The sequence below is a fragment of the Carassius carassius genome, chromosome 25 (genome assembly GCF_963082965.1).
Source record: "Carassius carassius chromosome 25, fCarCar2.1, whole genome shotgun sequence".
NCBI classification, from domain to species: domain Eukaryota; kingdom Metazoa; phylum Chordata; class Actinopteri; order Cypriniformes; family Cyprinidae; genus Carassius; species Carassius carassius.
The window spans coordinates 14,691,015-14,701,485 of record NC_081779.1 but is presented as its reverse complement, the minus strand read 5'-3'; the positions used below and the strand labels follow the sequence as shown (position 1 = coordinate 14,701,485).

General features: G+C 35.9%; 1 protein-coding gene across 2 annotated transcripts in view; it reads left to right on the top strand.

The window, feature by feature from the left end:
- The first annotated feature begins 522 nt into the window (after positions 1-522).
- The window catches only part of LOC132104279 (syndetin-like), a 143,416-nt gene continuing 133,467 nt past the window's right edge, over positions 523-10,471 (top strand). For both annotated transcript variants that reach the window (XM_059509635.1, XM_059509634.1), the window contains exons 1-3: positions 523-673; positions 1,864-1,932; positions 9,764-9,886. In XM_059509635.1, coding sequence (XP_059365618.1) covers positions 641-673; positions 1,864-1,932; positions 9,764-9,886 — 225 coding nt within the window. In that variant the 5' untranslated portion in view covers positions 523-640. The remainder of the gene's footprint in view (positions 674-1,863; positions 1,933-9,763; positions 9,887-10,471) is intronic.

Below are 10,471 nucleotides of genomic sequence, written 5' to 3'. Positions count from 1 at the left end.
AAAAGTATTGCTTAATTTAATAGACCTGTTTGTGTGCGTTTTATATCACTAGTGCAGTGTCTGTTCTTGGAGCATAAGCCCTGCCCGCGTGAGGTGCGCCGCTTCCAGCTCGCGCTGTTCTGATTGTAGTTTACTAAAAGTTAATTAATTCTGAATGTGTCGCTTCTTGCGTGTCCATCTATATTGCAACAAATGCGACACTGCACTCCCTTGTGAAGCCGATTGGATGAACGGTTCTCGAAATAAAAGAAATGCAAACGGACATACAGACAAAGATTCCTGCATTTATTAGAGAGAAAAATATGTTAATTACTACCGAAGCTTCGAAGCTCAAAAAATGGTATTCGGACCAGCCCTAAACTTTTTCCTCTTACAAGGCTATTCCTGAATTCAGTATTATTCTGGGGGCCGGATGGAAATCTCTGGCGGGCCGGATTTGGCCCGCGGGCCGCCAGTTGACGTTGCATGCTGTATGGCATTGATCAGAGGAACTACATATCCCATGCTGCACTAGCCATCTGTCACGTGAGTCCAACAGTGAAACATGGCACCTGTCTAGCACAGCAAGGAGTGAATCGCGTTTGACAGAAAAAGACAAGAGGATACATAACGTTTACTGCTTAGTGTTTTCAGCCATACAATGCAGAAAATCAAGTCTTTGATGGCCCGTCAGGTGGGTTATTTCTCATCTTACATCAGTCTGCTTCTTGATCTCATTGGCGAATCCGGAAGCATTTTTATTAAGCTAGCCTGCTACGTTAGCTAAAATAGAAACTAACAGAAAAACTGATTATATTTTCTCAGATCTGCACATTTATTCATTGTATCATAACGCATTAAATCAGTGCATATGGGATAATTACAGGAAATATCTGAATGATAAATAAAAAGATAATGGTGAGCTCTTGGACAGTAGCTTAATATTTTCAGAGTTAATGAAGCTTAACGTTACATGTACAGTTACTTAATAGAGTTTGTTTATTTTATTGTTATAATTTTTTAAAGAAATCCCTTTTAAAACCTGTTATAAATTGATGTTAAAACTATAAACGTAGGCAGTGTGTTGTTAACATCAAGGGAAGAATACGTCCTCTTGCTTGTAGTTTTGGGTTCGAATCCAGCTGAGTCAGAGTCCAACGAAACTCTATTATTTATTAGTATGTCCATTTAAATGTAACAAAGGCAAATCTCGATTGCATCTTGCCATTTTGATTTTTGATTAATAAGAAAGCGTCCTTCTTTGCTAAGCAAACTTATTCATGTAACAGAAGTAATGGCGAAATTGATTTATATATTGTGATATATTTTAGAGTAAAGCAGGCTTAGGGCGGGATCGTTAAAGTAAATGTATAAATTCAAGAGTGGGGGTAAAGGAGTAGCTATCTTGGTGAATGGGACCTTAAGAGCAGAAAATGAACCCTTTATCTCTATAAAAAACAAGCTTTATAATTTTTAATGAATTTTGAATAATTAAAATCAGTTTGTGTCTGCTTATTCTATTCATCAGTGTTTGAACCATTAAAGAAGATCCTGCATTTTAATTTCTGGGTACCCCAGAAATATATATATATATATATATATATATATATATATATATATATATATATATATATATATATATATATATATATATATATATATATATATATATTTAATTAATATAAACTACATATTTTCCAAATAATGTTTTACACACATTTATAACAGTATAAATTGGGTCTTAATATATTGGGTCCCTTGCATTAGGAATGTCATATTTGGATGCATTTGAAAGATTGATTTACTGGTTTAAGGATCCCAACACCCCTTTCTCCAAATATCACTGCCTAATATTTATAGTTTAATGCTTCTTTTCTCTGCCAGGGTCTGAAGAGTCCCCAGGAGAGTGTGGTTGACATGAGCCCTGTGGAGAGCTTCAGGTCCCCCAGCAAGGTGACTAATGCATCAGTTTGTGTTTTCAAACCTAACCTGTACTCTTTCAAAAAACAAAGTGTATACATGATGTAAATAAGAGATTAATTGTGTAGTGTAAAGCCTCTTTGATTACTTTTAAGTCAAAGGTTTTTGACTCTACTAAAGCATAAATATGCCATAATATGTTTGCAGATATTTAAGAAACATGCTAACAAGTTAACATATTTGTATATCTGAAAAACAATGCTCAGTTATTCTTTGAAAATGTGCGTTCTGGGCTGGAATGTCGGTCTCTGTTTTGGTTTGTGAAACCCGCCAACTGCCAGTTTATCCAATTGTATTTCGGCACCGGGTTGCCAGTTGGCGGAGAACTCAGCACGTTTCATTTCATTCATTGTCTAGTGCTCTCGTTCCTCTTGGTGTCTTTCTAGTAGGGCTGCACGATTAATCGCATGCGATTGTCACGCGTGTCTTGTTGGTAAAGCCGGTTCTCTGATTAGCAGTAAATGTCCATCACCTGCTTTCAAATGGAGCAGCACTTAATAGACAGAGCCGTAGTTCGCTGACAAGCTACGCAATATTGCGTTCATAATCGCAGATGAATCGCATGCGATTAATCGTGCAGCCCTACTTTCTAGACTATAATCCATTCAGATTTTTAATACATTCACGGATTCACTCTGATAAACATGTATCCAATATTACAATTGTGTTGCATATATTACATCAGTTATCTAAGTAAAGGTGAAGCAAGTGGTTGCTCAACGAAATATGTCTGTAGGCACGCTGCATGTGTCAACACGCACCCATGAGTTAACAAATACATGTAGCATTTTTTTTTTCTTCTCCATTCACCATGCAGCAAAAAGAAATTAAACCTTTTAACTGATTCTTACTTTCAGTTAACGGTTAAACTGGCAATATGAGCATCCCTAGAATAAATGCATCTTATGTTGAGCTTTGTGAAATGACATTTCATATATTAAAGAGATAATCAGACATGCCTTTATATTCACGTTTCAGAAATATTTAGAAATAAAGGAGAGATTATAAAAAAAGTGAATCAGACTTTGGCTGAGCCTCAGTGCAGCAGTGCCACTGAGTGATATTCTGAGCTTCATTGAGTGAGATGGAAGTTGGTCATGGTCCAGTGCATTAGTTCTAGCGCTACCTCTCATGTCCATTAAATCAGCAGGACGTTCTGTGATGAGGCCCCTTTCAGATGTTCTGGCTGTAGGTTTCTGAGGTCATTTTAGTGCTCTGTACACTCTCAAATGCAGCGCAGAATTTTTATTTTACTTTTAGTCCCTGGTTATTGCAGACATATGTAACCGAAATCAAGGAGACTCATTCCCACTGTTGGAGAGTGTTTATTGTTATTCTATCTTTTTTTTTTTTTTTTTTTTTAATGTTAGACGTTCTTCAGCAAATGATTTTCAGAACCATCTGGCTTCTATCCCTGGTGGGATTTGTTCCAACACTTTTGAAATGTTCCTGAAACGACTGAGGCACTGAGAAAGTGTTTGATTATTGAAATGAGCGCTCTGTCCATAGCGTGTACAGGAAAAAGATGGATTAGCCCTTAATATAGCTTCCAAATGCTTCTGTGTCATTAATGAGGATTGTGTGCAGGAAAAATAGACTTTGTTTTCGAAGTCCATGTCTGCAGGTTATCATTTTCAAGTTACAATTCTAGGAGAGCATCCTGCATCCTAGCATCCCATATTTTAACAGTTTTTTAACAAGTAAACAAGATATTTCCATCTTATTGTTCAGTTCAGGACATCACAAGAAGGATTTTCTCTCTCCTTCAGTATTTAAGATTTTAGTTTTCCAGCATTTTTACTTTTTGTCTTTAACAAACGTGATTTGTATTTTATAGCTCAGAGAAAAAGGTTTCTTAAAGCATCTTGGAGATGTTGCCATAGTTCTTCCAGATTTAGTCTGTCTCAGTTTTTTTTTCTGGTTCTTCATGTCATTCCAGACAGACCGGATGATGGTGAGAGATCAGATCTCTGTGTGGAGCACTAGCTGTTGCCAGACAAAAATCTCACTGAATTATTACAAGCAATGGCAAAAGAAATGTTTGGAAATGTAAACTGATTTTTCCGTCTGACACACTACAGCAAAAAATAGAGAGATAACTGGCTGAAAACCATTAAAAAAAAAAAAAAAAAAAAATACAGTGGCCTAAGACTTTTGCACAGTAGTGTATATGTATACAGGAATCAACACATTTTAAAACATGAGAGGGGATGAAGATTTTTAAAGATGTGTGACAGGTGCCGAGTTTATTTAGTGGACCATATATCTGTCTGTGTCAGATAAAACACATGAGGTTCAGATATCACTTTTATATTATGATATAAACCATGTGTTTTTTTACAATGTCACAAGCCAACTGGCTAGTGACTATTTTATTTTTTAACGCCAGCTATTACTCAAATTTAGTTCTTGGCTAGTGTTCATTTTGGGACTTGTGTGCTTGACGGATGTCCTGTCATTTCTGCTGTATGGATTTGTGCTTTGAGGTTTGTAATTTTAACTTGCCAAATAATGGGATATAAAAATTGAAAAAAAATTCTTTTGGGATGTTTGTGTGGCCAGAAAACTTTTTTTCCTGCACAATCTCTCATGTCCTCTAGATGGCACTATATTCACATAATAAAGGCATTATCAAGCAGTCTTTCAATGCCCCTTGAAGAATTGCTGTGAAAATTGATGAACATTTTATACAGTTTGTTTACGTCATTAGACTAATGTCGTCATTACCATCATCATACAGTATTACACAAATTGTAATGTGTAAAATATTATTCATAAGACTCATTCTAAAGCGTGGGTGTACTTTTGGAGGTTACAACCACGTATAAATTCATAATCAGCAACTTTCTCTCCCTCCCATTTCATATTGCAATCTGGAAGAATTTGATTATTTTTAATGTGGTCTGTTATTTGTAAAATCTCACAGATAAAAGCTGGAGCAGGGACAGAGTACAAAGCAGTGTAAGTAGGGTTCACTCAGGTCCTGTAGCAGATTTAGCTGTAGCTGTCTGTCTCTTCTCTCTCATCTCAGTCCACGTGAACAAAAGCTCATTGTTATTTTTAATCTGATTCTAAATCATACTCTCTCCTGCGTTTGATCAGCAGCATTCAGTAACCCTTCATCAGTTCACTCCTCTAAGCTCTGATTGATGTATAGCACATCGAGTCACACTTTTATGTGCAAATAGACTCACATTTGTCTCCGTCTGTGCACAGGGAATAAAAGGATGAGAGGTGTTAATTTTGGTAAACATTGGAAGTCTACATGGGATGGAAAGATAATTGAACAAAGGCTTGGTGATCATTTTAATTAGAGTGGCGGGTTTTTTTTTTTTTTTTTAAGTGACCGTTTGGGTGGGAATTGATTGATGTTTTGTTATCTCATCCAATCGAATCGTAGACTTCATTCACACTTAATTTGTTGCAAAACTTTTCATTCTCACCTAGTTTGTTGCTATTTAAGAAAGCTGGTTAAAAGGGGCTTTCACATATTCATATAAAATTTCTATTAAATGAAGACATGTAAAAGTAAAAAAATTGCAGATCTGCAGGAAAGTGGAAAGAATTAAAAAGTTAATTAAAAGTGATGTGACGTCCTTTTTTTTTTAAAAAAACTGATGTTTCATCAATAATGTTTTTAAAGCTAACTCAAGAATCTATGCAACATATGCTAAAGAACCGATCCTTATCTCGTGTGATGCATGACTTTATCCACAGCGCCATCTTAAGCATTCTGTTTTAATGGTGAGATTTAGGTGAGGGATTCACTATATAGGCCCTTTTTATTCTGCCTGTGGTACTAACTTGCAAATTCAATCAATCAGATAAGTTGTTTTTGAATGTTTTTTTTTTTTTATTAGTACCGACAGACAGTTGCTCATGCACTTACCTAGATTTCAGTAAAGAAAATGTTATAAAGTCAACATAGTTTCCGCTTTTTGCTTAACCTGTTAACTGTCACCCCGTCCCGTATACGGGACGCCTACGTTGACTATACTATATTACAATCAAATCTAATCTAATCTTGACAAACTATATATCGTTGGAAAGGTCTAAGACTCCCAAATATATATTTTACCAATATTTTTTTGTTAAAAATTATTAGGAAAAGTAATAGATTAATTTATGACAAGAGTGCACCCTCAGAAATCTACATTACAAAATGAGTTTTGACCTTTGTTTAAAAAAAAGACTTCCTCGTTGCCTTTTTCTCTATCACATTTTAGAAATCATCAGAAGTTATATATCACTTGAAAACATAAAATCTCAAAATTCATCCTTTAAAACCCATTTTAAAATCAGACATTGCATTACCATGTAAATGGCACATCAAAATCATGTTACAAAATGTTTTCAGTCATGAACTATAAAAATTTAGGTAAAAAAAAGCTGTTATTTTCGACTCAGACTCTTCAAGGCACCAAAATCACTGCAGGTCTTTCTTAAACACCTGTAGTACTGAAACAAATTGTTTGCTGTAGATTTTCTGTGAAAAGTAAAAAAGTGAAAAATATTTTATACTAAACTCTACGGTAGTTTAAAGATGTACACAGTTTTACAGAATTAGTTAAAAAATAAGCAAGTTATTTGAAATGCAAAAATATTTAAAAACAATAAAAGGGACAACCTTATGTGTTGATTTTTCTGAAGTAAATAACGTTACATGTCTATTCATTGTTTTTACACTCTTAAATTTGTAGTGAGATAGATATTTACCTTAGTTCAAGCGGCATGTGAATCAATATTTTCCTCTTTAATATTTGCATTACAAAATAAACATGAATAAATATTTGAATGCATGTAAAACAATTAGAACAATTTAATAAAAAATGAATGTCTCATGAAATGTGAAGAATGACAGGATGGAAGGAACACTTTTTTTTGGCAGAGAATATGTGTAATTGTCACATTAACGTCACACAATATATAAAATTATATTATTTATTTGTTATTTTATTTTCAAGGTTGCACAAATGTATTATTTGTATTGCATGCAAACACAATCTTGGCACGGCGGCCCAAAAAACAAACTGACACACTACGCAATATTGCGTTCATTATCGAAGGCGATTAATCTGCTATAATGAATGCGATATTGCATAGCTTATCAGTGATCTACAGCTCTGTCTATTAAATGGCATTCCATCTGAAAGCAGGTGATGGAGATTTACCGCTAATCAGGAAACCGGCTTTACTGACGAAATGCGCGTGACAATCGCATGCGATATATCGCCTATCCCTAAAACAAACAAGAGAAAAAAGAAAAGAAAAAAATAGTAAGGAGATATTTGAATTAATTATTAATAAACTAGGGTTTTCTGAGTCAATGTGGCGAAGTTGACAATCCTGACTCGCCATCTCCTCATTGGACGCACCTTTAGAGAGAAATGCATCTTTTCCTGATTACAAAATTAAAGCGCTTTTTACTTTGGAGTCTAAAGTAGTAATTTAAAGCTTTCTGTATATATGTTTATCATGTCTGTGAGGCAATTATTTACTGAGTTCCGTTTAATTTTTATAAAGCGCCCCTACTTAAGACCGAGACCACAGAAAGCGCATCCTGTTTGTTCTCCTTATTTCACAAAAGTGCAACGTTTTGTTGATATTATGAATACACACAAATAAATAGACCCTTAGTAGTACCGAATGATGTATTAGTCTTGTCTGTAAATTAAAAAATGATGGCTTAAGTTTAAAGTTTCCACTCCACAAAAAAAAATATGCAAATGATCGTACTGGTGCTTCCATGTTTCATGGTTTCAGTTTCCACTCTCCACAAACGATTGGATATGCGTCTAATAGCGCACATTTATCTAGGCTAAATGTTTAAATAAATACTGTCAAATACATTAAGTGTTTTAGCCTAAATGTATACATTTTATTTTAGGGAAATCATGTTGATTTGAGAAGACTAAACTGGTCAAACGTGATCAACTCACTGTCTGCCATTGGCTGATTGGTTGTTACTTTAAAAAACAAAAACTCTAACAAAAAAAATAAAAAAATCCAAACATATTTCTGAATTAACTTAATAAAGAAAAAAAAAGAAATATAGCCACTTTGCTATTAAAAAACAAAACTGAACTATTTTAATGGCTGCAACAGCAGCTGTGTAATGGGGAAGAGAGAGAGAGAAAGGACAAATCTGCCCGGACCTATATGCACCTGCATATACCCTGCATACCCAGACGCTCTGCCCCTGAGTACACTTAAAATATATTGATGACCTCAAAGCTATTAGACTTACTAATAGCCACAAATGTCCAGATATGATTTCAAGGTGTCTTTGAAACCTAATGATAACAAGTGAGCCCAAGGATTTTGTCTTTTGTTCTTGCTGTGCGTGTACCAGTGGAAAATGACTCATACCACCCCACCCCCTGTTGATGCTGATGCTGGTGCCGTTCCTCAGTGAGTTCACCCACGCTCCATCACAGCGCTGCCAACATCAGACTCCACTGCATACACACTGCATCATGTGTCTTTGAGGTGATTAAAGTATTTCAGGCCAAATCATTCCTCAGCTTCTATCTCAATGACATCACATTGCAGCCTTTATTAAATTAAATCAAATTTATGCATTTAGCAGACGCCTTTATCCAAAGCGACTTACAGTGCATTTTGGCTAACAATTTTTACCTATCATGTGTTCCCGGGGAATCGAACCCCCAACCTTGTGCTTGCTTGCTAACACAATGCTCTACCACTTGAGCTACAGGAACACTTTATAGGAAGAGCCTTCATATATTACCAAATGTCCTACTCTGAGTTCTTTCAGTAGTGTCAAACATGAATAAGTGGTTTATTGATTTGGAATGCTTTCTGTGATTTTTATTTATTTATTTATTTATTTTTGGCTGTAATTGAAGGGTTTTTAAACATTGCCTCCACATCTGTACTTGTAATACCGCGTTTCCACCGAAATTACCCGGAACATTTGTACCAGGAACTTTTTTTCCCAGGAACTTTTTTTCCCCCAGACCTGTTGCTTTCTGCGTTTCCACCACGGTGTAAAGTACCGGGAAGATTAGGCAAATAGACTGGTGACATAGGTCTGTGTGCGTTTCTCAATACAAAGTACGCTGATTTTGGACGTGCATCCTCGGTAGTTCAGACTTTACATTCTCGCCTGAAATACTTTTAAAATTACATTTCATGACACAATAACAGTAATATTTTGAAAATGTTGATCCGAATAAATGATGGTTGAATTCAACCAATGCTGCGTGAACTCAAACAATCAGCATGTTTAGCGCCCAAGTCCCGCCCCCGAAAGTTCAAGAACTTTGAAAAAGTACCACCTCGCCAGCAGGGACTTTCTGAGGTGCATTTATTTACCCAGAAATTTTAGTTCCTGGTTCCTACGGTGGAAACACACCGAGTACCAGCCCAAAGTCCCTAGTTCCTGGGTAAAGTTCCTGCGGTGGAAACGCGGCATAATTTACTGTGTCTTCGTCATGGAGCTGTTTAAACCACATTGCATCACGTCATGTGAATCATTTGTAATGAGCCTCTCGGCACCCCTCTTCGAAGAAAAGAGGACGACTTTGTTTCTTCAAGCTGTTTTAGTGAAATTGATTCTCCTGCACTGATCCTCATTAAGGTTCATGAAGGGTGTTCCTCAGGGATGGGTGCTAAGACCACTTAATCTTTGCACTCGGCTTGGCAACAAGCCAGATGTTAGAAATAATCAATATTCAAACCCTGTTTTTAGGTGCACGGCAAGCTTCCCCACAATGGTGTCCCAAAAGTAGTGAGATTTTCCTGCCAGTAATCATTCTTATTTCTCTTTTTCTCCCCACAGGAGGAACTGAGGGAACTGAGAGAACAGCCCACGGATCCACAGGCAGAACAGGAAATCATTGATAGCATAGAGGAAGTGTACTTCTCCAGTGACTCCTTTGACATGGTGCAATACGAGCTTGAGGTGTGTATTATCTTTCACACCATTTGCAGAATCTGTAAGATGTTTAGCAATTTAAAAAAATGAAGGGGATTTATTAATTTTTTTTGGGTCACACTTTACTTTGGGGACCAATTCTCAGAATTAACAAATTTTATTAACTAAGACTTTTGCCTTTAATAAACTAGTGTAAAGTAGCTGTTAAGAATAGGTATGAGGTAAGATATATATATATATAGATATATATATTAGACATTATATATATATGCATAAAAAAAACATGGCCTTTGCACAGGTTGCAGCCAAAGCTGACTGATGGATTATTCACGTCTCGCAAATATGAAATCTAATTAGATTTGTTAGTGCATTGAAAAATCTGCATTGAATGACAATTACAGCCAAGAGGCAAGTAACTACTCTTATCCGAGTCCAGACTTTTGAGTTTTCATTGTTTCTTTGTTTGAGCATGGGGCATTGGGTATTATTTGTTTATTCCTCTAAAATAAAATTGGGCTGCGTCTCAAGTAAAATTTAGTTTGAGCTGTTCAGCTACTGTTGTTTATGGAGCTCTTCAGAGTTGGAGATGATTTGGCTGTGCCTGTGTGAGGG